Source organism: Panicum virgatum, chromosome 6N (assembly GCF_016808335.1).
Source record: "Panicum virgatum strain AP13 chromosome 6N, P.virgatum_v5, whole genome shotgun sequence".
Lineage (NCBI taxonomy): Eukaryota > Viridiplantae > Streptophyta > Magnoliopsida > Poales > Poaceae > Panicum > Panicum virgatum.
In genome coordinates this window covers 37,793,921-37,821,256 of record NC_053150.1, presented here as the reverse complement: position 1 = coordinate 37,821,256, position 27,336 = coordinate 37,793,921, and the positions used below count along the sequence as shown (strand labels likewise).

The 27,336-nt window shown below is 47.1% G+C and overlaps 4 protein-coding genes and 1 non-coding gene across 8 annotated transcripts; 3 read left to right on the top strand and 2 right to left on the bottom strand.

Moving 5' to 3' along the window:
* Positions 1-177: 177 nt before the first annotated feature.
* On the top strand, positions 178-7,418 carry LOC120677480 (probable LRR receptor-like serine/threonine-protein kinase At1g67720). Its single transcript, XM_039958634.1, has 15 exons — positions 178-590; positions 894-1,431; positions 1,699-2,204; positions 2,332-2,464; positions 2,559-2,630; positions 2,711-2,779; positions 2,856-2,927; positions 3,163-3,231; positions 3,412-3,563; positions 3,638-3,879; positions 5,696-5,822; positions 6,157-6,222; positions 6,317-6,500; positions 6,593-6,728; positions 6,850-7,418. The coding sequence occupies exons 1-15, from the start codon at positions 500-502 to the stop codon at positions 7,201-7,203; spliced, it is 2,811 nt and encodes a 936-aa protein (XP_039814568.1). The 5' UTR covers positions 178-499; the 3' UTR covers positions 7,204-7,418.
* Positions 7,419-8,459: 1,041 nt separating this feature from the next.
* LOC120678135 (probable inactive receptor kinase RLK902) lies at positions 8,460-10,522 on the top strand. Its single transcript, XM_039959290.1, has 2 exons — positions 8,460-9,807; positions 9,897-10,522. The coding sequence occupies exons 1-2, from the start codon at positions 8,460-8,462 to the stop codon at positions 10,508-10,510; spliced, it is 1,962 nt and encodes a 653-aa protein (XP_039815224.1). The 3' UTR covers positions 10,511-10,522.
* A 136-nt stretch (positions 10,523-10,658) lies between these two features.
* LOC120678866 (DNA repair protein RAD4-like) lies at positions 10,659-16,565 on the bottom strand. 2 transcript variants are annotated; one of them, XM_039960283.1, is made up of 13 exons: positions 16,249-16,561; positions 16,077-16,156; positions 15,332-15,628; positions 14,775-14,867; positions 14,505-14,600; positions 14,296-14,397; positions 14,118-14,167; positions 12,899-13,624; positions 12,385-12,550; positions 12,074-12,268; positions 11,851-12,000; positions 11,554-11,763; positions 10,659-11,205 (listed from the first exon to the last, which is right to left on the bottom strand). In XM_039960283.1, exons 1-13 carry the CDS (start codon positions 16,307-16,309, stop codon positions 10,843-10,845), a joined length of 2,589 nt encoding a protein of 862 aa, XP_039816217.1. In that variant the 5' UTR covers positions 16,310-16,561; the 3' UTR covers positions 10,659-10,842. The 2 variants fall into 2 exon arrangements, with proteins under 2 accessions (XP_039816217.1, XP_039816218.1); XM_039960284.1 differs by lacking the exon at positions 14,775-14,867 and having other exon boundaries at positions 16,249-16,565.
* A 4,288-nt stretch (positions 16,566-20,853) lies between these two features.
* On the top strand, positions 20,854-20,924 carry TRNAG-CCC. Its single transcript has one exon. It is a non-coding gene; the product is annotated as a tRNA-Gly (tRNA).
* A 298-nt stretch (positions 20,925-21,222) lies between these two features.
* On the bottom strand, positions 21,223-26,829 carry LOC120678600 (vacuolar fusion protein CCZ1 homolog). Of its 3 annotated transcripts, XM_039959853.1 has the most exons (10): positions 26,412-26,827; positions 25,605-25,698; positions 24,829-25,012; positions 24,551-24,660; positions 23,556-23,651; positions 23,288-23,442; positions 22,981-23,224; positions 22,672-22,827; positions 22,215-22,444; positions 21,223-21,766 (listed from the first exon to the last, which is right to left on the bottom strand). In XM_039959853.1, the coding sequence occupies exons 1-10, from the start codon at positions 26,588-26,590 to the stop codon at positions 21,736-21,738; spliced, it is 1,479 nt and encodes a 492-aa protein (XP_039815787.1). In that variant the 5' UTR covers positions 26,591-26,827; the 3' UTR covers positions 21,223-21,735. The 3 variants fall into 3 exon arrangements, with proteins under 3 accessions (XP_039815787.1, XP_039815786.1, XP_039815788.1); XM_039959852.1 differs by having other exon boundaries at positions 22,981-23,442; positions 26,412-26,829; XM_039959854.1 differs by having other exon boundaries at positions 21,250-21,766; positions 22,981-23,442; positions 24,829-25,200; positions 26,412-26,430.
* Positions 26,830-27,336: the final 507 nt, after the last annotated feature.

Genomic DNA, 27,336 nt, shown 5'->3' with positions numbered 1-27,336 from the left:
ATGCTACAGTGACCGTGCTCAATTATTCACTAATCGTACGATCAAAGGCCTCATTAGTTAGAGTAACTACTACAATACCATAGCTGTGAAGGCAAACATGGCCCGTGTGTGTGCAGGTGCACATGGAAGGGACCTTCTCCTCTCGGACATTCGCTCTCTCCAGTCCCCAATGCCCGTCCTCTGTCTGTCACAGGATTTTTTTAATTGCGTAGTTATATACTAACCGACCACTTTATCACTAGTTAACGACGAGCTTACCATGGAGATGGCGAAGTAGAAAAGCTGGATTTCATCTCCTTGCTGCTCGTCGTGTCCAGTGTTTCTTCTGCTGCTGCTCCGGCGGCGGCGGCTCGCAGGAGCCAGCGGCGGGGAGCTGGCCGTGCCGGCCGCGTCGTGCCTCGGGCAGCCCGGTAGGCTGCCGCGCTTCGGGTTGGGGAGGAAAAGGAGGCCCTCCCCTCCCCTCGCTGTGGCCAAGACAGAGGAGCACCTCGCAAGTTCCATGGCTTCCGCCTTCACCGCCGCGGCTTTCCTCCTCCACTTCCAGCTCCTCCTCATCCTCGTCCTCCTTCCACCGTCCGCCGCGCAGCCTGGTGAGCCGCCACCCATCCCCATTCTCTGCTTCTCGTCTCCAAAGATTCGGTTTTTGTTTACGGCGGCGCCGCCCCTTTTACGGATTCACACTTCTTGGTCATGCTCATGAGTGGGGAGATTTACGGAATTGCAGGCAGCGGCACGGCCACAGTGATTTCCTGCTTGATTTGGATTTGCCCCCACAGCTTGCGTTCGACACCTAAATCTAAGATAACTAAGCAGCTAGTGTAGTAGCTTGGACTGTGTTAGTTCTGCATCTAATTAACCCTCACCACCTTTCCCCTTCCCATGACGCGCTGCAGGTTTCATCAGCTTGGACTGCGGGGGAGCTCGTGATCACACAGATGCCATCGGGATCCAGTGGACCTCCGACGCCACCTTCGTCTCCGGTGGCCAGACTGCGCAATTGCTGGTCCAGAACGGCCTGCAGAGCCAGCAGTTCGCCACCGTGCGCTACTTCCCCGCGGACAACAGGAAGTACTGCTACACCATGAACGTCAGGAACAGGACGCGCTACCTCGTCAGAGCCACCTTCCTCTATGGCAACTTCGACAACAGCAACGTCTATCCAAAGTTCGACATCTCCCTAGGAGCGTCTCCCTGGTCCACCATTGTTGTGGACGACGCTACCACCCCTGTCGTTGAGGAAGCAATTATATTGGCTGCTGCTCCAACGCTCAGCGTCTGCCTCTCCAATGCCAGCACAGGACAGCCCTTCATCTCTACTCTCGAGCTCCGCCAGTTTAATGGCTCACTCTACTACACCACTGATGAGACACGCTTCTTTCTTGCACTGTCTGCAAGGATAAATTTTGGAGCAGAAAGCAATGATTCAATCAGGTACTAATAACAACACCATGCTTATAACTTTACATTATACATGGCTTCACACCAGAGTTCTTAACTAGAGATCTATGCCCAACTACAAAATTAATATCCTGTATGGCTGTATGTGATTGTTTTTATGGTTCTCTGTCCTGATGAGCTCAAAGGTTTATGACTGCTGTGCTGCCACATGTCAAAGTTCTGATCATGCTTCCCTTTACTGTCATAACTAAGTTGTAATGAAAACGGATGATTCAAGAGCAACCTTTTCTTGTTCCACAGATACCCTGATGACCCATTTGATAGAATCTGGGAATCTGATTCTGTGAGGAGAGCAAATTACCTTGTTGATGTTGCTCCAGGGACTGCAAGAATATCAACTACAAAGCCCATATTTGTCAGTATCAACGAGGAACCACCGGAAAAGGTCATGCAAACAGCAGTAGTCGGCCAGGATGGGTACTTGAACTACCGTCTTGATTTGGAAGGTTTCCCAGCAAATGCATGGGGCGTCTCGTATTTTGCAGAAATTGAAGATTTAGCACCAAATGAAACGAGGAAATTTAAGTTAGAGGTCCCTGGCATGCCGGCACTCAGTAAACCGACTGTTGACGTTGAGGAGAATGCTCAGGGGAAATACCGTTTGTATGAACCAGGCTACACGAACTTATCACTTCCGTTTGTTTTCTCCTTCGGGTTCAGGAAGACAAATGATTCTTCAGAGGGGCCTATTTTGAATGCCTTGGAGATTTACAAATATGTCCAGATTACTATGGGATCCCAAGATGGTGAGCAACTGTCTGTGTTTCGGTTACCTTTTCTTTTGCCTGGCTACATGAATCCCTTATGTTTCAGCATTGTACAACAAACAACGATTCCAGTTTTGGACTAAATTGATGTATGTAACATTGTCAGCAAGTATCATGGCCAGCATGGTATCACGATATTCACAAGCAGGTTGGGCCCAAGAGGGTGGCGATCCTTGCTTACCAGCATCATGGTCCTGGGTGCAATGCAGTTCAGAAGATGCTCCAAGGGTGTTCTCAATGTATGATAGCTAGGATATCATTCTACCTTCAATTTTTGTCTTCCTTAGTAAAACAGTATCTTACACTTACACCTGATAATTTGTTTTCGTGCAGCACATTGTCTGGGAAGAACATTACAGGAAGTATCCCAGTGGAACTGACAAAGTTATCAGCGCTGGTTGAGCTGTAAGAACTGAAAACTTTATCTTTGTCTTGTCCAAGTATATGGCTGCTATTGACTGATCTACTTATTTCTGTAAATGCAGAAGGCTTGATGGTAATTCATTTTCTGGCCAAATTCCTGATTTCAGCGCATGCCATAATTTGCAGTATATGTGAGTTTCCAGTTATTTTGATAATATGTTATTCTGAAATGATTCTGCTAATACATGGTGCTTTTCTTCATTCCAGTCACCTTGAGAACAATCAGTTGACTGGTGAATTGCCACCTTCTTTGGGAGACCTGCCTAACTTGAAAGAGCTGTAAGCTTAATTCTTGCGTGCACATTTTCTTAATCTGTTCCATACTTTGGATATCATAGTCCAGTATTTATCAATTTCTTTTTCTTTGTATTTTATCTTTAATTCGTTGTTTGTTTTCATTTCTGTTTTGAACAACCTTTGATGGCGGTGATTTAGTCTTTTTTCTTTTCATACGATCGCATATGTTCAAGGGTCTTATGGAAAGGGCCACTCTTATGAATTAAATCTTTTGCAGGTATGTCCAAAACAACAAGCTGTCTGGACAGGTTCCAAAATCACTTTTCAAGAGAAGCATTATTTTGAAGTTAGTTTCACTTTCCTTCAAGCAGATTATTTATTTCAGATCATGCTTTTGAGCACTACTAAGGCTTGAGAACCTTCACTCTTCAGTGGCACCAAAATGCTTACATATGTAGATCTACCTATGTTGTTCTCAGGATGGTCTCATGACTCCCATCTGTTCTAATTTGTTACATGCCTGCAGCTTCTCAGGCAACAGTGACCTTCACATTGTAAACAAAGGCATTAGCCACACCATATTAATTATATGTGTGGTGATCGGGGCCATTGTGTTACTGGGTGCTGCTTTTGGATGTTATTTCTTTACATGTAGGAGAAAGAAGAAATCTCATGAAGGTACACACTCTTCAGCTCACTTGACACATCTGATATTATGCTAGGGCATGCAATGATTCTTTTGCCATCTCCAGACACGGTTGTTATTGCAGCACCAGCAAAAAAACTTGGATCATATTTTAGTGAAGTAGCTACAGAATCAGCACACAGATTTTCTTTATCTGAAATTGAAGATGCTACTGCCAAATTTGAGAGAAGAATTGGCTCTGGAGGATTTGGCATAGTATACTACGGAAAGTTGGCTGATGGGAGAGAGATTGCAGTAAAACTTCTCACAAATGACTCCTATCAGGGCATCCGAGAATTCTTGAATGAGGTCTGTTTCTCTACTAACCTTATCGTCTCCTATGAACGTTTGGGAAAACGAAGTCTGAGATGCTAGAGTCTGATGTCATGTGATTATCCCTGTTTCTTTATGATGTTAATCACCCACTAAGTGGAAAAACAGTTACATAACGTATAGCCTCAGTCTGTACTAAAATTAGTCGAAGGTAACATTTCTGTATATTTTTATGCAATTCACAATCGCTGTGTTCGCTTGGCTGTGGCTAGTGGCTGGTGCTGATTTGTTATGAGAGAACAATACTGCTGACTTGCTGGTAGCTGGTGGCTGGTGCTGATTTAGTATGAGAGAACAGTACTACTGGTTGGTTGGCTGACAAGCCAAGCGAACACAGTGAATTACTGGCAGCCTGAAACCCGGAATTTGAAGTGTTGTTGCATATATATCTTTTATGCGCCCCTTTCTTTGTCCCGTGCCAATCAACTAAATAATTGTATAATGACAGTATTGCATGCACCATTTTCTTTTCAAGCTTGATTTTTCTTCTGCATGGTTTCTGTGATGAATTGATTAGTGGTCCCTAAACTTATTCTGGTGTGTCATCTAGGTCCCTAAACTCTTAAAATGCATTTTGAGATCCCCGAACTTGTTCCAAGGTGTCACATAGGTCCCTAATCTCTTAAAATGCATTTTTAGGTCCATAAACTTGTCCCGCGGTGTCATGCAGGTCCCTAAACTCTCAAGATGCTATTTTTAGCTGGAAAAAGTTCAATTTACTCCCTTCAAGTATAGCCAAAGTTGAATAACCCCCTAACTATAAATTGGTTCGATTTACCCCCTAAACTATGCCATTTAGTTCATTTTACCCCATAATATAATTTGTCTTTTTTGTTTTTCCATACACAAGTTGAATTTTAATTTCAAATTTTGCAGGGTAGTATGGACATCACAATGCATATTTAAAAAGTTAGTTATAATTTTTCATATAATTTCGAACTCCAATGATTAATATATTATTAAGTATCTTAAGTTCTTAATCTATCAAAATAATGATAAAAAAATATGATATATTTTTTCTAACATGTGTACTATCACATTGTAAAGTTTCAACTTAAAACTCCACCTATGCATAAAGAAATGAAAATGACAAATTGTATTAGTTAAAGTATAGTTTTTTTTTTTGGGGGGGGGGTGGTAAAATGAACCAAACGATAGTTTAGGGGGTTATCCGCACTTTGGCTATAGGAGGGGAGTAATTTAGATTTTTCAAATTAATATAAATGTTATTTTGCTACTTTAAGTTAATGAACAATTTTTTTGCTACTTTAATTTTAATACGATTGCTATTTTGATTTTTATTGAGAATGGGAACAAATTATCTTAATCAATTTATCAAAAGCGCATGCAAAATATAAATAGTTAGTAGGGTATATTTAGGATTAGCATTGATATCTCCATGTTAAACAAGTAAACTATAATATCCACCGTTGATATCAAATGGTCTAAATTAACCCATGATATATGTATGATTAATAAGTAGCTAATGCAGAATCAAAATGGTCTTAGTGGTAAGATTTCTAAATGAATCGGCTGAAAAAATAGTTTAATAAACATTCTATTTTGAATACCATTAATTAATGGCAATTTTCAGGGATATAAAAATTCACCTTTAGAGTTTATGGGCCGAAATGACACATTGAGACAAGTTTGGGGACCTGAAGATGCATCTTGAAAGTTTAGGGACTCAAATAACACATCCGGACAAGTTGAGGGACCTAGATGGCACCTCGAGACAAGTTCGAGGACTGCCCATATATTTTACTCTTATTTGACTAACATCTCGTTTCAGGTCACATTGCTTTCGAGAATACATCATAGACACCTGGTTACATTCCTTGGTTACAGTCAGCAAGATGGCAAGAACATACTAGTGTATGAGTTCATGCATAATGGGACACTAAAAGAGCACCTTCGTGGTAGGTCCACTTCCAACTGATAGTAAATCTACATTGTAGGATCAATTGGAAACTGTCAGTAGGTGGATTCCCAGTGCTGTTGATTTTACATCTTTAGGACTCGCAGAGCATTCCTGCATGCTTAATTAACCGAGCTCGAACATGTTAGAACAGATTCTCCATAATGATATACATGTTTTTGTTGTATGTCAAATGCTCAAATGTCTCTACTTTTGCTCTTAATAGCTAATATTATTGAGTAACCAGCCCCGGCAGCAACATAAAGGGTTAGATGACTGCACCACATAGTGAAAACATATACAAATCAGTTTAAACTATTGGTGGTGTTTCTCAGGAGCTTCTGAGGAAAAAATAACTAGCTGGCTGAAGCGTCTTGAGATTGCTGAAGATGCTGCAAAAGGTCTGTGCTCTGCTAGTTTAGCAAATCCCTACTTGTACATCGAATATGGACAATTAGCTGCCACGTTTCTGAATGTGAAATGGCAAAAGAACAGGTATAGAGTATCTCCACACAGGATGCTCCCCAACAATCATTCATAGAGACCTCAAGAGCAGCAACATTCTCCTTGACAAGAACATGAGAGCAAAAGTTGCAGACTTTGGGCTATCAAAACCTGCAGTCGATGGGTCTCATGTATCGAGTATTGTTCGAGGAACAGTGGGATACCTGGACCCAGAGTAAGTCCAAGCAATCTGGCTGAGAACAGCATTTTGTATGCTTCTGTAGCATTGTGTCTGAAAACATTTTATTTATGTTTTGTTGTGGATAGGTACTATATCTCACAGCAGCTGACAGAGAAGAGTGACATCTACAGCTTTGGCGTGATTTTACTGGAGCTCATCTCAGGCCACGAGCCAATCTCGAATGACAACTTTGGGCTCAACTGCCGTAACATTGTTGCGTGGGTAAGAAGAGAACCATAACTTTAAGTTTTGTGCGTTAATTTTGTTTCCTGCTCCATTAGTGATATTGGTGAATTACTACCAATTGATAAATGGACCCAAAAAAAATGAATGAACTTGGCAGGCTCGATCGCACATCGAGGGCGGTAACATCCATGCCATCATCGATCAATCTTTGGACAGAGGCTACGACCTGCAGTCAGTGTGGAAGATCGCGGAGGTGGCCATAATGTGTGTTAAGCCCAAGGGTGCACAGAGGCCTCCTATCTCAGAGGTGCTCAAGGAGATCCAGGACGCCATCGCCATTGAGCGGGGACCCCAGGAGATGCAGCGCTCCACCACAATCCAACAGCAGCTGCTCGTGTCCAGCAGCAACAGGTCCATGGGCGATTCCTCGTCGGTGAACAACAACAACCTGGACTTGGAGAACAATGGTGTGTCCTTCGACGAGCTGCTCATGCGCCCAGGTCTCAGATGAAATGGCAAGAAACCACACTGGCCATAGTTTTATATGAAGGGGTTGTGAACCTGAGTCCTAGTAGATGTCAGTTTCATTCGTGTGCTTGCTCTAGCTGAACAGTCCCTGAGCCGAGCTGTGTGTAAATGTGCAAGTATTTGTTATGTACGGGTAGCAAGGAGGAAATCAAGGGAAAGTTTTTGCTGGCAATCAAATCAGTGGATTGCTGCTGCATATTACTTTTTTTTTTTGCTTTTAATCCCAGTAAGCACTCTGTGCCAGCCCATAAGGAGAACAACACCACTATCCACCTTGGGGAGATGATTCAGTTATCTTCAGAATAGTAACACTTAAGAAAAAGCATGGAAGAAAGAAAGTATTATACGAGTTATGAGATATGGGATGACCTGCATTTAGAGAAAAGTTGTTTTTAAGGGTTTAGAGAAAAGTTGTTGAGAATAATGACAAGGCTAAAATCTTTTATTTAAAATCGGAGAGGGTACCATAAAAGCTCGATACGTGAGACCCATCCACTGCAGGAATTCGAACGTTTTTTCCATGCTGTGAAATAGAGATGGCAGCATTCACAACACCAGCAAAAATCTAGGACTAGGAGGAGAACGCAAGGCATCCCCGGCGGCGCGTTCGTCAAATCCAAGCGCCACGCCTCAGTTCTTTCATCTCTTACCGTCGTCACCATCCTGTGTCTCTCTCGACCGGCTATCTCCCTCTCGTTCAGCCCGATGCCCGGTTAGCTAGCCCCCAACTAACCAGCTTGTCCGACTAGCCGGAGTGTCACTACATCCAGACCACCACAGCAGAGCACACTCCAACCTGCCGTCCATGGCGACCTAGAAGCAGACTCACCGTGGCCCTGTTCGCGATTAAACTAATCGAGTTGTTAACTAGAATTGTTCATCAGAGCTGTGCCGCGGATTTGCATCGGTGCAGCTGGACGCGCTCACAACACGATTCGGACCAGGATAGAGTATAAAAGGCTCCTGTCATTTCCCGCCATGTTTACACCTCCGGTCCGACCGCGTCCGCGCCACCGATTCCTCCGCCGGCCGCCGCCGCCGCTGGTGAACGCGAGGCTGCCTCCGAACCTCCGCCTTCCCCTGCTGACACTGACAAGCGCACGGCGACGTGCTCTTGCGCCGCGGCCGGCTGCTTAATTGGTTGTTTATTAGTTGCCATTAGCGTCGCTGCTCGTTCTTAGCTCGAGGTCCGTGTAGCTCGGAGGCGGTGGTTCTGTGCAGCGGCTCGCGGCGCCGGCGATGGCGCGGCCGACGGGCGGCGGCGCCCGCGTGGCGGTCGCGCTCGTGGCGGCGGCGGCGGCGCTGCTGCTCGCCGCCGCGCTGCCCGGGGGCGCGGCGCAGGACCTGGCGGGGGACCGCGCGGCGCTGCTGGCGCTGCGTGGCGCGCTGGACCGCGGGAACATCCTCCCGTGGGACCTCGCAGCGGCGACGCCATGCGGGTGGCGCGGCGTCGCGTGCGCGCAGTCCCAGGCCGGCCCCCGCGTCGTGGAGCTGCGGCTGCCGGGGAAGCAGCTGTCGGGGACGATACCGCCGGGCACGATCGGGAACCTCACCGCGCTGCGGAAGCTGTCGTTCCGGCACAACGCCATCGCGGGGGAGATCCCGGCCGACGTCGGCAACTGCGGCGAGCTGCGGGTGCTGTCCTTCAGGAACAACCGGCTCACCGGCGCAGTGCCGGGGGCTCTCTTCTCGCTGGCGGTGCTCAGGCACGTCGACCTCGCCCTGAACCGCCTCGCCGGCGGCGTGTCGCAGGAGTTCAACCGGCTCAAGCAGCTCGACACGCTCTTCCTCGAGAGCAACGGCTTCGCCGGCGAGCTCCCGGCGGGCCTCTACCTTCCCAGCCTCTCGCGGTTCAACGTGTCGTTCAACGCGCAGCTCACCGGCCCCGTGCCGGCGTCGCTCGCCAGGATGCCGGCGAGCGCGTTCCTCGGCACGGCACTCTGCGACGCCCCGCTCGCCACGTGCACCAACTCCACGCCGCCGGCGCCTCCGCCGACTCCGTCTGCGGGTGAGAAAAAGAGGAAGCTATCCCGCTGGGCAATCGTCGGCATCGTCGTCGGCGCCGCGCTCATCCTCCTGCTCATCATGGGGCTCGTCGCCTGCCTCCGCCGACGCCGGGCGGCGCCAGCCGGGAGGGCCGCCGGCGCGGCGGCCAACGTGCAAGCGGGTACCGCGCCCATAACGGTGACCGTGGCGAGGACGGACAGGGACGCCGTGAAGCAGTCGCACGCCCCGCCGATCGCGCCGGCGATGATCAGCGACGGCAAGAAGCTGGTGTTCCTGGGGAGCGCGCCGGAGAGGCCGTACGACCTGGAGACGCTGCTGCGGGCATCGGCCGAGGTGCTCGCCAGGGGCACCCTCGGCACGACGTACCGCGCCACGCTCGACGGCGGCGAGCCCGTGCTCGCCGTCAAGCGGCTCCGCGAGGTGCACCTGTCCGAGCGCGAGTTCCAGGACAGGGCGGCCGCGCTCGGCGCCCTCCACCACGACAACCTTCCCCGCCTCCGCGCCTTCTTCTACAGCAAGGAGGAGAAGCTCCTCGTCTACGACTTCGTCGGCGCCGGCAGCCTCGCCGCCCTCCTCCACGGTTCGTCCCCGTCAACCTCGCGTCTTCGTTCTCCTCATCACCATGCCCTTCATATACAGGAATGCTCAGATTGTTTTCCTGCCTAGCAGACGGTGGCGCGGAGGGCCGTGCGCGGCTGGACTTCACGGCGCGGGCGCGCATCGCGCTGGCGGCGGCGCGCGGCGTGGCGTTCATCCACCGCGGCGGAGCCAGGTCGTCGCACGGCAGCATCAAGTCGTCCAACATCGTCGTCACCGCCACGCGCGACGGCGCCTACGTCTCCGACTACGGCGTCGCGCAGCTCGCCGGCGCCGCCGAGCTGCCGAGGCGGGACGCCGGGTACCACGCCCCGGAGGTGACCGACGCGCGCGCCGTGCCGCAGAGTGCCGACGTGTACAGCTTCGGCGTGGTGGTGCTGGAGCTGCTGAGCGGGCGCGCCCCCCGGCGCGCGCTCGCCGACGGCGTGGACCTGCCGCGGTGGGTGCGGTCGGTGGTGCAGGAGGAGTGGACGTCCGAGGTGTTCGACGCCGCCATCGCCAACGAGCCGCGCGTCGAGGGGGAGATGCTGCGGCTGCTGCAGCTCGGCATGGACTGCACCGAGCACCACCCCGACAGGCGGCCATCCATGGCCCAGGTGGAGGCGACGATCGAGCGCATCGTCGAGGACGCCAGCCGGAAAGACGACTTCAGCAGCACGGACGGCAGCCGGAGCGTGGCGGCGTGATCGGCCTTGCGTCCCCAGCTACTTCCTTCCATTCTATTTCTAGCGAAGCCGTCTTTGCTCAGAGTTTGATTTGTTCATGTTCCATGTTTTTGGGCTGCGGATTCTGCTGTGGCAGAAGCTCATGCACAAAATGTTTCTTGTGACATTCTTTTCCTCTATTTGGCTAAGCATTGCTTATTTCCTTGGTAAATGCAATAATAAAGTCAAAATGACACAAGAATAACTCCTGTCAAGTGTTAACCTAGCTGGATGTTTTGGGTTCCATCTTCCTGAAGAGAAAATTGGCATATGTTACAAACAGTCAAAAACCTGGTCCATTCCTGGTACTCATGCTACAACTCCTCTACTTGGATTGAAAACCCACATGGGCAACGTTTCGTCCGCACAAAGGTCTCCTCGTCAAAGGTCTGGTCTTCCTCCAGGTACTCGTGCACATGTTCATGGTCATGATCTGTCTGCGGTTTGCTTGAACTAGGCACCCTTTCTGAGCGTTGACTGCTGCGAGTGTTTTTCTGGATAATATCATTCCCGAGCGGCTCCTCGTGGCCAAGCCCGTGTGAAGGTGTTTTATACGAGTCCTTCAACCTCTGCCTTGTTACAATGGAGCAGAGCAACTGATACCATCTGGAGAGTGCTTGAGCTTCCTCCTGCTTCCTCTCCTCAGCTCGTCTCTGCTCCTCTCCTTCTGCATATGCCTAGTAGAGGAGGTATGAATGCATAAGTATCACATCAATTTTAGAGCTAACAGTGTATGATATGATGGTGCTGAAAAAGATAAGACTTTTAGTTTGCTTTGGACAAAAAAGTACATGTGTTTATACAGGCTGTTTTCAGAAATGTGCATCTCAGTATCACAAGGATCTCCTAAATTACCATGCTTCATATGTATAGACATATAGTAACTTATCAGAGTCATTAACTGAAATTACTTCACCTTCTAACAAGATAGCATCGCTAAATCATTTGATAGATCAGGTAAATCATGATAAAAAAGGATTAGACGTTCAAACATTCAAAAAAATATTCGTCATGCCACAACATACCTCCAGGATAGCATCCTTAAATTCAGTACAGACAACAATTCCATCGAAAACTGGAAGGCACCGGCCACTTCGATAATCAAATCCAACCATGGCAGGAGCATAATCGATACCAAGTCTCTTTGCAACCTGGAATAATCTTGGTAACCTCAAGTGTACTGTACCAGGTGGAAGGCACTTCTCCGACCACACATCAACTTGGCCTCGTTCATTCTTGGTGACATTTTAGCATCGAACACAAGAAAATAAGAACCGAAGGTTCTGAATGGTGAGCCATACAAAAAAATAAGTTAATAATACCTTTGGCACAATGCCATCTACAGCATGAGGAAGTTGCAGCGGTTCCAGTTGCCATTCACCATATAGTTCCAAGGTTGGCTTAAGAGCATCCTCATTAGCACTTGATTGAACTGACTGAGCATTGAAAGTCCTCTTTGGACGTGTGACAACCTAATGGAGGCATTACATCAGTATTGAAAGTTCAAAACTAAGAAAACTACAAATCAGTGCTTCTACTATGAACCTTTGCAGGCAACTCGTTTTCTTGGATTTGCAGGCCCTCCCTCAACCATCCATGTCTTGATTGCAGAGTTTGAACACATGATCTTGGATAAACAGGATGCCCTTTGCAGAAGCCAAGAACTGGACCTTTGGGGTGAAGAATTTGGTTCTTGTGAAGCCACTTCTCAAGAGCATATAGATGATGGTCTTTGTAGGCCTGAATAATTGCATAAATCATTAAAGCCAACCAACAAGAAATTTTAACAGAAGCAAAAGGGGTAAGGGGACAACAAGAAATTAGACTAATTTATCCTAAATCCTGCACAGATGTACCTGTTGACTGGTAGGAAGAGGTTCTGTTAGGGCTCTGGTTTGAAGTTCCATGTCTTCAGAATTGTTTGTTGCTGTCAGCTCCATCTGCTTTAGTGGTGCCAAAACATTCTCCCACCACTCTGGATTCACTCTCCCCTGTGCAATTCTGTGCCATTGCAAGCAATACCTGGAAACATGTGAAAGACAATAGAGAAACCAGTTTTTCAAGAAGTTTCAAATCAAGAGAGAAGCCTCCTACTTTTATAGTGATACTTAAATATAAATTCCGCTTAGTAAAACATAAAATTACTGATACCTGGTACTTTTAAAGTTCTATAAAATAATGCAGTGGTCATGGTCATTCAATTTATAAATAATGATACTTGGTACTTGGAATTAGTGTGCATTAGAGAAAAAAATACTCAGTAGTCATGACAGCATTATTTGGCTGATAAGCAGCGCAAGATAGTGTAACATTAGTGTGTCACTGTCACAAGCACATGGCACAAACATAGGTATCATGCAAAAGGCAAACCTTCTTGTTACATCCTTGGCTCCATTTCCAGCAAAAGCAACAACATATCTTAAAGGCTTCTTGCAAACAGCTGAAGAAACTTCTACTTTGCGTTCAGCATCAAGGAGATCATTCACAACATCAACATGCACCCATCTTCCTGTTGATGCCTGCCCACTGCAGTATACCTCGGCCCAATATAATGGAGCTCCAGCACTTCTTGACCAAACTGCACTTGAACTTGATGTAACTTCTGTATTTTGACACAATTTCTTCATTGGAGTAGAATCTTGTAAGCTACCAATCGATTGTGTCATATGATTAGCTTGATTATTATTTTGGTTTTCAGCAGCTGTAGCTGAAAGAGCCATTTCCAGTTGCAACTCGAATTCGACATCCCCTTTCCGTTTTGGTACTTCAGTATTACCAGAAGTGGATAGAAGTTGGCTGCTGGCTGATATGCAACTACTTTCAGTACCTGCTTTTATGCTTGACAAAGTTTTAGATAAACTTCTCTTGCAAGCAGAGGTCTGTTTCGGTTTTCCAAGACTGCCTCTTTGTTGATTCATGCTGACACTATCTTGAGCATTATCTTTCAGTAGAGCAGGGGAACTAACCACATTACCACCAGCAGCTGGAGAACTATGCGGTAGTGACCTTGTACAAAGCCTAGATGCATCTTGATTGAGTGTTCCCATCACTTTAGTATCAGGTTTGAGTCCAGCAACATCCAGATTTGCAACAAACCTGCAAGGGAATGCATGTTTAGGGATGGTTCAATGACTTCAAACAGAAACATAGCACACTGTAGGTCTGTAGCAAAAACCCATTTTCCAAGGGACATAGCCAAGTTTACGTCATAAGACAAATGGCATGGCAAGTGATGATTGCTTGATCTGCATGGTTATTTTGATGAGGGTCAAAGAGAAATTAAAACATATATGTCTTAGGTGACTGTTGACCCTACTTTGTGTGATTGCCACCTAAATCCATTTACTCTTGCCCCACCTTTTCCTTTTCCCCAAATAGATTAGCAAATCCAGTTTTTACTGTAAAAAACAAAACTAATTCCAAATACCACAGATAGCATTTAATTTCATTATGCATCTGTATGGAATGGAACACCAAAACAAGCAGCGTTAGATAAGAACTATAAGGAAGCAAAATGATGTACTGCTATCATATGCAAACAGTTAAGATATTCTTAAACTCAAGCACATCTAATCAGCAAAATACATAACTTGCTGTTAAGTTAAGTGCCCTGAACAATGCCACTGAAAGTGCACAAACCTGCATACAAGACCATTTATGTGACAGCTTCACAGAAAGAGGCTATTGCAGCTTCAGAGACAATATGAAAAAAAAGATGGATAAGATAGGGAGCTTGATTTCTTAAGTACACGGATCATATTCAATACCTCTTCTGCAGTGCCTACACGATCTTGAATAGTGAAACCCAAATTTGATACAAAAGAACCCCTGTCAGTGGATTGTGCGGTTACACAAAAAGTACGATGGAACTGCAAGTACAATACATGCAACTTAAAATACTAACATTTTTAAGAAAAATCTTGTCATGAACTTCAAATGTATAGGTGAACAAAAATCAAGTAGAGAAGTGGCTTACCCAGCTCAAAAGATTCCGTAGGTTAATAGCTTTCAGATTTCGAACATCAGCAACACTCCAAAGTAAATGGTTCGGTACAAGAGAAAGAATCGAGGCCTGCAAATAATGTTAGAAACAACACAGCTATTATTAGCTTCAAAGATAGCCACAGATCATGTACTTCCTTAAATTTACATTTAGTTTCATTGTTTGGACTTTGGAACATGGAATGGAGGATATATGATAAATAGATTACAAAGAGATGGAGATGATAATACCACTGTAACACACCTGAATAAGAGGATCATTGCAAGCCTTGTCAACTACTCTACCCCTTGCTATTAGGCAAAGCAAATGGACCTTGTGCACAAGTTCAGCTAACTCCTGGGTAAATCAGAAAATAAAGGTAACAGGCTATTAACTGTGCCACATCAAATATATGCTTGCTAGGAAAAGAAATGGGAGCCCGCTAGAAAATAATAGATAGATTATTTTAATTTTTTTTATCTCCACTTCTTTTTCACTACAGAGGCTTTCTATCGATATGTCTAAAGACAATGTGATAGAAGATGCCATTACTAGTGCGAATGCCTAACTTTGCAAACAGTGGTACTGTGGGAAATAATGATGCCTAGATAAAGGCTTGCCTGCAGCAAGCTTGCATATAATTAAATTTTGCTCATCACACAAGCTGGTGGCTGGCAATCCTTAATGCATATCATAAGGCCAGGTTGACAATAAGCGTTTGATTGCTGTAAAGTTTTAGTTCAAGATTAGAGGACATGTCCATGCGTGTATCCATTCTGAATACCTTGACTACCAATTTCTAACAGTCATGAAGAAATTACCTTCTCTTCAGCAGTAGCCCTCCGAACAGTCTTCTTGCTAGTGGAAGAAGGCACATCATCATTGAACTCAACAGTGACAGTCTCTCCGGGCTCACAGAAATACTCATTGCGTTCCACATGTCCCTCTTCCCAGTCCATGCCAGCCGCATCATTGTCAAAAACAGCCTCTGCCTGCTCCTCCAAATTGTTCTTTTCGAGGCTCCCTGCACCACGCCTCTCAACGCTGGAATTATCCTGTGGCTCTGCCTTGGCTCTGCCCTTTTTACGTGTGTTGCCAAGTGGTGATCCCGCTTCCACCTAAAGAGAGCGATGTCAGTACTAAATCCCATCATGGAATATTTATTCCGAACAAAAGTAGCAGAGGTTTGTTAATATCTACATGATATCGATAATAGCTCTATAGCACAATAGTTTGCTTTAGGATAATTCAGTTGAAGTCTGGACCACAATGTATTACCTAGTAGCACAACAAAACGGCACACTTGAACAAGTGAAAGTATGATGCTTCATTTTGTCCTGAAGGGACTGAATGTGCGCCCCTCCCTAAACAATCAATTCAAGCAGCAGAGAAACAAACCCCAATCCACATTATAGCAGCTTGATAATATCCCTATGAACACGGTCTCCTAATCCTCTGGAATCCCGGACCCAATGCCCAATTAACTTCCCATGGATTCTACCAGCACCGACATGCGGGCTAAATACTAGCACGCAGACGCATGGGTGTGCAAAAGAAAAATCTCACCACGGCAGGCGATTCCCCTTTCGCTGCCGGCGAAGCCCTCCGGCGACCCGCCCCGCCGGTCGCGGCCTCCGCGCTTGGCCCTGCAGCGCAACAGAGCACTCATCTCGAATGGGTTAGACACGCAGCAACCGAAGAACGGAGAGAGGGACTCCGGAGGCGGGGGGTGACGGACCGGCAGAGGGCGAGGGTTCCGCTCGCGCCCCGCTCGCGGACTGGCTCCTGGTCCGCCGCATTCGCAGGCGATTGGAGCTCGTCGCCTCGCCTTGCTGGGATCCTCGGACGGGAGCAACAGAGAAGACAGAAGGAGGCGGCGAGAGGACGGGGAGGCGAGGGGGCGGCGCGGCCGCCGGCCGTTAGGTTTCGGAGAAGGGAGGAGGAGGGGGAGCGCGACGGCGCCGCGGCTGGTGGCGAGTGGAGATGGGTTGGGGTTTCGCGCGCCGCGAGGCGGCAGCAGGGCGCGCTCAACGGGGGTGGGCGTGGGACCCGCATGGCGGTGTAACGTCACCAAGGGTCCATGCGAGGAAGCCTCCCGCTGCGGGGCGGGGCAGGCCGCAAAGCGCACGGGCGCAGGCGCTGCCACGCCGCCCGCCCGTCGGTCCGGGCTACTTGTCGGCCGGACAGAAAAGGCCGTATCTGCCTGTCGCTGCGGGGCCTGCTCGTTTTTTTAGAGTAAATTTCACAAGCGGTCCCCAAATTTGTCCCGAGATTTCAAGTAAGTTCCGGTACTCTCAAAATGCACATCTAGGTACCTGAACTTGTCCCGAGGTCTCATCCCGGTCCCGGTACTCTCAAAATGCACGTCTAAGTCCCTAGATGTGCATTTTGAGAGTATCGGGACCTACTTGAAATCCCGGGGACCGCCAGTGACATTCACTCTTTTTTTTACACGGCACAGCTGCAGAATCTATGCATATACAAACTCACACTAACCCTACACACATATTATACTTACATCATCTCGCTGACTAGAATAAAATATTTATTTTAAAAATAAATTTAAAATATGACGAATGCAGACAACTTGAACGGAAAGAGTACCAAGTCCGCAGCTGCGAGGTTCGTCATCGCTTGCCCTCTACATGGTCTGGTTTCAACCCGGGCAAACCGTGTAACCAGCCCATGTCAAACCGCTTTCGAAAACTATGAACGGGTTGGTTTGACTCCGGTTTGAACCGCGAACCCGCCGTTCGCGAGTTTGTCGTCAGGACGCACGGACGGACCCGCGAACTCCTCGTCAACTCTAGCGACCATGCCTCGTCCACGCGCGGATGCACCCGCGGGCTGCGACGTAGAGCATCTCCAAGAACCCAAAATACATCCCAAAAACTTTTGTTTTGGAAATAAACGGAAAAATATGGCTCCAACAGTGGCCTATCCCAATGCCTAATCACTCCGTAGTTCCAAAACCGGAGCCATCCGGAGCTATATTTGCGCCTCGAGGACAAGCTCCCAATCGTGAAAATTTTCGGCTCCCGCCTCGCGCCAGTCCTCTTTCGCGCCATCCCGCCATGGGCTCTCCACTCTCCGCTTCTTAATTTATCTAGCATCCAGTCATCAATCCCTCCGCCGTCCTCCCTCTTGGCTCCGTGCAGCATCGTTGGGCGCAGTACCCGGCGGGCTACCCCGACGCAAGGTCCGTGGGGCGACGCCGGCGCAAGATCCGCGAGCCCTGCCTACATCTCCAACTGTTCTGCTGCGGCCTCGTCAAGTTTCTGCAGCCCCGTGCAGTTCTTGCGAGAAGCCCTTGTTGATCTTCAGTTCTTGCGAGACCAACTAGCTGATTTTAGGTCACGGTGTCCTCGCTCCAAGCCTATCAGTTAGTTTGTTGCCGAGAAAAAAAGTCAGGCGTGGACCCATGGGTGGCGAGGTGGCAGCATTTTGGATCTAAATTTTAGGAACTGTTGGAGAAGGGAACGTATTTTACTTCCAAAAGTTTTTAGCCAGCTCCCAAAACTAAGTTTTTGGGACTTTATTTTTTTAGTCATTGTTGGAGGGAAGAATCTGTTCCTAGTCCTCCACTCATCCAGGTGCGACATCAATGGCGGCCATGGCAGACATGGGCGGCAGCCGGCAGTAGTTGCTCGAGCAAGACCTATAGGACGAAGACTCGAGCGAATCATCATGGCGAATCTACTAGTGCGGCAGTGCATCCTGGTGGCAAGCGGCCACGACAACGCGTGGCTTGGTGTTGTCCGCCATCCATGCCGGAGAGGACGGAGCAGAGGAGCAGGGATAGTTAGTGATGGGACACACGGCAAGAAGAAGAGACGATAGACCTTGAAGTTACCAAGCATCGCTTCTTGTTTTTGTTATTTGAAATCTGCACATGTGATGGATCCCTCTGCGGGAGCCCATCGAAGAAGATGCATGGCTAGTACTCGCCTAGGCGCCTACCAAGGATAGCTCGATCGTGCCGCCGCCGCCAGGCTTGACAGCGAATCACAACTGTAATGACCGGTTTAAACCATTTAACCATAGAACCCAGTGGTTTCTAACCCGCCATAGCACTCTCTCATGCTTGGATTAGTTTTTAACCAGGAACCGGTGAAGCCGGACCATGAACAGGCCGTCATTTGCTCGAGACGCTGCTGTGTCTTGTTCGTGTCCGTCAGACAGTCTGACGTCTCCGCTGCCGCCGCCGGCGCGTGCTATTGGAGCAGGAATCATTGCATCTGATTTGGAGATGGAGGAGGAGGCGCCAGCAGTAAGATCAACGGGTCAAACTAGGTTAAGCCGTTAAGGGGCAAGGAAGCAAGGACCTAGAGGCTGCTTTGGTGCCTTTGTGGGGTTGGAGGCGAGGAGAACTGGCGAATCGATTTCTGTGCGCGGTGAAGGACGACACTAGGGGTGTAAATCAGTGACTCTTAGGTGCACCTCATTGGATCACTAATAGGCACCCTTAGATGACACATAGGCAAAGCGGCGTTTCGAGTACCTCGCTGTGTGGATCTAATGGGGTATTTGGTTAGGGTCCACAAGCCGTCACGCCACATCTGTGGCTCGCCACGAGAATCTCAGTGCATGTTTGGTTGGTGATTCAACTGAGGTGATCGTAGCTTTTTGAAGCACAAAACACGCCAAACTTGAGGTGGCCGATTTCTCCGCCACAGACTGTGGCGGTGCCACAGCTTGGCGTGGCGATCGATAGCCTTGAACCAAACATCCCCTAACACAGCCGTTCTATAGCTGACGAATGGTGTCGACTCACCCACATCGCAGGATCCACGCAGTAACAGTACCTGAGGCCTCGGGTTAGTCAAGTCGAGCCTAATAAGCTTTAGGCTATTTGAAACAGTGGCCCCTAAACCACCCTAAACCGGTACTGTAGCGGTTTACTCCCCAAAAATCATCCGCAGCGGCATCCTCTATCCAACCCTCGATTATCCAGGGGCGCCGTCCCCTCCCCCAAATTTCGGGGGGGGGGGGGGCCTTCTCGTCCGCTACCTCCTCCTTGTCGCTGCCTCCCCCTCGTCGCCGCCTCCCTCTGGCCGTCACCACCTCCCCCTCCTCGCCACCTCCCTCTCGGTTGCCGCCTCTCCCTCCTTGCCAATTCCCTCTCGCCGTCGCTGCCTCCCCCAAGTCCTCCACCCGCGCCGGCCCAGCACCGCACCGCGCCGCGCCGTGCCGCTCCATCCACAGCCCGTCGGCACCACCCGCCGTGCCCGTCCCCGACAGCGACGCGGCACCCACCACGGCGGCATCTCTGGAGAGCACTGGATCGACCCAATCGCCTCCAAAGTGAGTACTTGCTGCCCCTTTTGAAATACAATAGGATGGTGCCGATGGATGATTTCGGTCTGGATCTGAGGGGGATTCACTTCTAAGATCAATTCAACAGGATGACTGGTATCGTGGTCATCAGGCCATGAATTGTTTGAGCTGACCTAGTGATATAAGCTAAAATTTTGACCAGGCACAATACTTATCAATTAATCTGCTCCAGCACATGTAACCTTCAGCTAAAACCAAGCTTAAATTAGTGGTACAAAAATTGATTTATGCTACTGATTGTCTCCATTTAGAAAGAGCAAGATGAAAATTGTAGCCAACTGATTAGTTTAAACAATCAGTAGGCCAAGCTTAAACTTAATGAATCATGATAAGCCAATACAACAAGTTTGGGAGGTCCAGTTCTTGGAAGGCTGGAAGTGGTACCTGGCGATGTACTGGGCGCTCAACGATCTTCTGCGAATACAGGGCCGCCGCCTCCTCCTCCAGATCGAGCTGCCGCCGATGTGGGGAGGAGCGAGGGTGCGGTCGCCGGCGAGGAAGAGGAGGGGGCGTGGCCACCGGCGTGGGAGAGGAGGGGCCGACCGGCTTCCGGCGCTCGGCGAGGCAGCGGCGGCGGCGGCTCGGCGCTTCGATGACGGCCGGCTCGGCGGGGTAGCCGGCGCGTGCTGCAGTGCAGGGGGAGCGGAGGTGCACGGCGACGAGCCAAGGACGTGGGCGAGCACAGGTGCAGGGCGAGGGCCGGGCGGCGGCGGCGTCGGGGGCGACGGGATGAAAACTTTACATTCCAACGTTGCAATTGAGATAGCAGATAGAGGATGGAAAATATACAGGGTACTGAATATATTACTTTGGAGGGTGAAATTTAGGGGGTACCATTACAGATAGCCTTAGACTGAATAACTGGAGCATGAGTTCGTTTGTTAGCACTCGGGAAGCTAAGGATACTGACAGGCGTCGCGTGTTGGCTGACCGCTAAGATGAATTCCCCAGATGATTTAAAAAATTGATTGGTCTTTAAAGAAAAGATGGTCCATCATGGCATCAAGCGCATCTGGTGTAGTGGTATCATAGTACCCTCCCACGGTACTGACCGGGGTTCGATTCCCCGGATGCGCAAACTTAATTTTTTAGTCGTTTCTTTTTTTTTCTTTGATTCTTTGATTATTCTTTTCCTTTTGTTAAACGGAACCGTTATTAGGCGTCGCATTTTCCTGATGAATGAGATGAGACTAGTATTGCAACCTTTAATGTTTCTGGATTTTGCTTCACCCAATTCAATACATCAGCAGGCAGCGTTTGATAAGCCATGGAACTGCACGTTAGAATAGCACACCAGCTGCCTAGTGCTACTCCAAACCAATCATATTTCGCCTGAGCGTACTTTCATAAGGCAGACAGTATGACCATTTGAATATAATGTGCATGTAAAACATTCGATTCATTGACTTCCAACCGTGTGGGTTTAACTTTTGTAATAATAACTACTCAAATGACTGTACGAGTAACTCTTTCCACTTGTCGTTTTCAGCAGCCTCTGTCCCCGGAGATAGAACTCAAAGCATGAAACAGCACCAAAATATTTAATCACCAGATCAAATCCTATGCTAAGCTCTTTCACTCACCAGGTCCATCGCCAATGTTTACAAAAAAAAAAACGCCCACAACGCGACCGTAAGGACATGAGGCCGTAAGAGAACAACAGGCTCCACCCTGCTCTGCATTATTCCCAGACTAAGCTATATTTTTGGGGGCACACAGCACATGATAACAGAGCAGCTGTACAACTAATAGGACATGAATCCCTTATTCCCCTTGCAAATAAAGATCTGAGTTCACTACAACGAAACCACCGATCCAGGTGACAACTGAGAGTTGCATAAAGGAGCTAGTGTGTGTGTGTGAAAAGAGGGCATCTCATGCTGGTGCTTCAGTCCGTAGAGAACGCTCCCTCGCAGTACCTGCGAGAGGGATGCAGAAGTTAGTGAGGCCAGGTTCAGTGTTGGGCATTGTGTAAAAGAACTCCTGGGAACTAGGAATTGCCTATCAGTGAAGGCAACAATGTTGTCAAAGAACGAGTTTTTTGGCCTTTAAATGTAAAGCATAAAGAAACATATTAGGCAAACAAGCCAAGCCATGGCCACGCCAAAAGTGCCACTTCAACAAAAAGTTAGCAGCTTGGTAACACAGGTCTTTGTATGTATAATGATAACAACAGGTCTATGAAATTCTATATTGCAGCATTCAAAGGAGACAGCCATGATATGTATGATTCTTCATTAGACATTATTTGAGAATCCTTCATCAGCATTCTCCACAAGTAATGTGCATATACTATTCAAATTCACGACGAATGGATATCCTAAATACGAAATTGGAATTAAACAATACAAAGAGAGAAGAAATTACCTGTTGCTAAACTTCTCTACAGCTGTGGATGCATAAAGAAGTGTTTCACCACCCTTCTCTAAAGCCATGTAAAGCTCCCTTCCTCGAGTAATTTTAGCAATCACCCATGCATTGTTTTTTGTTCTGATGCATACTTCAAAATCCTTATCATGACTGGGGTCACTTCTCCTGTATCTTGACTTCTCTAAATCTACTTCTTGTCTTAGCCTATTGAGGGCAAGTAGCGAATCCTGCATAATTTCGTCACAGGTATAAGTCAAGTGAAAAGGATAACACAAGCTAGAAAAAAGTTGTTGATCCTAATATAAAATCTTACACCTAGTAATGCACAACAAGATATAATCCTTACGATTTATAGTATAAGAATCGTAAGGATATACGTTTCTCAGATGAATGGATGACACAAAAAAGAGAGAGATCATACTCATTGTAGTTTACTCAATACACAATAGTATACCTTTGCCAGGGTGGTGACTTTCCCAGGCGGGGAGGCTCTTGATACCCTTCTGTCCGGATCAACCAGCAAGTAACGATATCCACTAACATGATAAGCATTTTCTCCTCCCCATCCGCGTGTCAGTTTCTGTTCAACAGTGACAATCTTCTGTGATGCCTGCAAGATTGATCAAGTTACCAGGCATACATTCAGGGGCATATTATTAAGGAAAAAAAGAGCATGGGTACTTTTGCATTGAACAGTGTATTTTAGCTCAGCACTGCATCAGGAGACGCCACAATGGATGGAAAGCATGCATGGGCCACTCACATTTTCAAGCATCTGCTTCTTCACATGAGCGATGCCCTCTTCTCCATTTATTAGTGAGGAAGCAGGAATTAGCAAAAGGATAGTGAGACTCTTGTGCTGATAAATGCATAGGTACATGCGCTCCTCTGCCTGCTGGAACCAGATTATTGGAGTCAAGGGTACAGCACCACGAACTTCTGTAGCTGCGAAATCAGCAGCAACAAAACCATCCTTTCCCTTTGACAATTTCTCACGCAGGAGAGGCCTGAAATTATGATGCATCTGATTTTGTCCATCGGGAGAAGTATCACGAGATCGACTATGGTACCTTTCTCCTGCAGTTGTTCCATTTGATGAACTTGAAGTAGGGCCTGCACTAACAGAAGTTCCTTTCCGCAAATAGGACCAAGAGCTTGCATTGGAAGATAAGGCACGGGGAGTTAACCTCAAGACAGCATAAGTATACAGGTTTAAAGTATCATCCTGTAGAACAAAAGGTTCAAACCCTTAATGACAATTGACAAAAGAACCAAATGCTCGTAAATCAGCCAAAGCAGATACAATTCCAAGCGAAGTAGTGATTGCAGTGACCATACCGGAGGCAGTGTTGTAGACACCAATAGGTCTTCAAACAATATGAGTGATTGGCAGGTGACATTTCCAAGACATGATCCAAGAACTGTGGTGAGTGACTGAAACACTAATACATCAATGGTTGGAATGAAAAAATAAACATGTACAACTACTGCAATTTGCAAACAGAATGATTCTAGATGATACTGCAACTATGACATTTGTGCACTACTGCTGGAGGGTAGTCCAAAAGGACAAATGCTGATCAAAAGAGTAATGTTGATCAGATCATTCCTGAAAGATTTTCCCAGAAAAACACCTTCTATTTATCTAGAACAATTCTCTATGCAATTACCTACAATAAAAAGCAATCGTATCTAACATAAATATAAGGCAAAGAAAATGAATGTCAACAGTAAGCCTTCCCAGAAAACGTATTAATAGACCAGCCAAGAAGGCTTTGTGCAAACCAAACCCATAAAGATTGTCCTCAAATATAAGCGACTCTGAGTCTGTCCTAAGTCAAAACAATTTTAAGTTTGACAAAGTTTATAGAGCAGAAAAATAATAGTTACTATACCAAATGAGCATCGTTAGATATATTATGAAATATGTTTTCATAGTTTACTTCAATGACGTTGTTGATGTTAATATTCTTCTCTATAAATTTGGTCAAACTTAGGATAGTTCGACATAGGACAAACTCAGGATCCCTTACATTTGTAGACAGTGGGTGTATGAAATGGAACCAAGTATACACTTTTTTTTATGTTGAAACAAGATATAAGAGCTGTGATAGATCTTATATCCCAACCAGTTTCAGGATATGAACTGGTTTATACTGAGTGAATCAAAATTACCCCTTATATTGAGAGCATTCAATAAGGAAGCCAAACTTTTCAGATAAAAGTAGTTAAAGCTAATTAAAAACTGTGGAAAGGTTTTACACTGATCAGGGGAGTAAGAGAAAAAAAGATGTTTCTATTAAAAAACTGATAGTAGTAGAAATACAGCTTACCTGAACTTCAAGTGCTACTTCTCTTGGTACTGTGAGCATTTGGATTGTTCCCCTCTCCTTTAGGCTGTCACGGTAGGTTGGGAACTGTATCTTTTTACCAACATGAAAATCTGCTCCAGAGCATAAAACAGCAGATATATGTGGGATTAGATTACCAAATATTTTCAAATAGTATAGTTTCAAGGGCAACAATTTTATTGCACCCTTGCAAATTGCAAGACACCATGGCAACAAACATAATTATAACAGCCGCAAAACAAATGGAAAACAAGACTCACCACTCAAATAATCTGTGAGAAATGTGCGGAGGTGACCACGGGCAAGTTCTGCACTGGGTTGTCTGTCAAGTAAAGTTCGGATTGGTCCATGGAACATTGTGAAAAGCGAATGGGCCTCTTTAAGTATCCCTTGCAGTGCACCACAACGCCAGTTCGATTCATTGTCCTTGGTTTTTTCCACAACCTACAAATCAAGTTTCATGCTAACTATACATGAGCACAAGATGTTACAATCATTCAACTCATATTGGTGTAAAGTGGGTGCAAAAGTAATTTTGCAAGAGAGAACACAGGTAATGAAATGGAGTCCTAGTTCCCTCAGAAGAAGATCACATCTCCACAATAAGCCTCATGCTATTTTGGAAGATGGTTCTGTGAAAATATAGACATAGCCAAGTTAACCCTACATTGGCATTGTTGTACAACATGAAGAGACGGGGAAGGTTTTGATGCCAGCATAGAAATACTTTCCTAACTCTAAAATTAAGATTATGAGGCTTTAGTGACCAGTAATATTCAATAACAATGATACAAGGTATTCATTATGTTTTTTAAGTGAACTAGCAAGTAACCAACTTCCACATGTTGGTAAAAAGAACAATGCTGCCAAGAAGCATACTCAGTGACATCACGGAAATAAAACATTTATGCATGAACAGTAGTGAAACAGAAGAACTAGCAAACAGAAATGAAATGCATGTAAATACTTGAGAACTGAAGTTCATCTAAACCCAGAGGCAAACTATTAAAGTATTCATAGAGTTGAGATCCATTACCAGAACCATCCAAATATCAGGTTCCGCTTGATAAAAAACATGGGAGCGCTTCTCAGATTCTATAACTTCACAATCCTCTTCAGGAGAAAATATTCTGCACATAACTAAAACAGGAGAAATAAGATGACTATTCCCAGTGAAATTAGGCAGTAAAAGAAATAGCACAAGTGAAGAACTCAAGTATATTTTAATGACTTGTTGGGATGGATAGTAAAAGACTAAACAGAAGACATAATGTAAAGCACGAAATAAATGTTGCTTATGAAGAATCCTGATCTTCTGAACTCATCCCTCATGTCATTTTGAGAAATCATCAAAAGATGTGCAGTTCTCTAGAGCTTTACTAGAATGTGTAAAACCTCAACAAAACAAACAAATGTACAATTGTCGCTACATATGCTAAGATGCAAAAATATGCATATGCCAGCCCTTTGACCACTACTATCTCATAGGAGACAAACATTTGAGCTCTTACTACGCTCAGAACAGATCCCAATTTTGTTATTGCTTGAAAATTTAAGCTGGATCTCACGCCACATAATTTATTACTCGCCAATGTTTTGAAACGAAACAATGCCGATTTTGCATCAACATGGAAGTTTTACAGATATCATATCTTGAGCTCAGGATACAAGTCTTGGTAATGTTATGCTACTCCACAAGGGTGAGTGCAAATTCTCTTAAACTAACTTTGAGGCATATGTATAACAAGGAAACAAGTTGAAGGTCGCCAAATGGACGATTCGCTCGAGTTAATGCATTAACCGGCTACGGCTAGCGTCAGCGAGGGAGGGCGGAGAAGGCGACCTTGTGAAAGTGACGATTCCCTCGCAGAGCCCGATGACGGAGAGCTGGAGCAGGATGGGGCAGTCGGCGGGGTGGAAGAAGAGGATCTTGTCGAGCTCCTGGCCCTCCTGCTGCCCCCTCCGGAGGTCGAAGACGCAGAGCTGCGTGCCGTCGCCCGCGGCGGCCGCCGAGAGCCCCATCCGGAACCGCGAGCCGCCGGAGGGGGGATCACCCGCGAGGGACGGGAGGCACGGCGGCGAGGGAGCTGCCCGGGGAGAGATGGGGCGACCTCGCGACGCGAGCTGGTCCAATTGCGGCCTGCGGGGGGTTCGTCGCCGGGGGAGGAAGGGAGATCCGGCGGGCGCGGTGGTCGGGACTCGGGAGAGAGAGGAGAGGGGAAGGGAGGGGAGGACCGGTGGTCGGGGTCGGCGGCGGCTCAGGCGTGCGCCGCGGTGCGGGCAGGTGGGATGGGCCTGGGGAAGCGCCGGTTGTTTGGTGGTTGCGCGGACGACGGCCCAATAGGCACGGGCAGACGGGCCCATACAATCTCGTGAAAGCGGCGGTTTTTTCTTTTTTATATTTAAAAAAATTAAAATTTCAAAAATATATGTCGGTTTTGGAAAATTTCAAAAATATACTCCGGTCGCCCTATGGAGGGCGACAGGGCTCAAATGTAATTTTTTTTCTTCAAATTTGCAACGAAGTCCCTGGAGAAAAAAAAGAGGGGGGCCTGTCGCCCCCCCAACGGGCGACAGGCCCCTGTCGCCCACCCCAGGGGCGACAGGCCAGTGGGCCCGCCAGGGGGGCCGGTCGCCCCTCCTGCGGGCGACAGGGGGGGCCTGTCGCCCCCCCCCCCACGGGCGACCGGGTCAGCCTCCCTATATAAGGCCCCCCTCATTCCCTCCCCTCATTTCCTCCTCTCATTTGACCTCAAAAAATCCAAAAA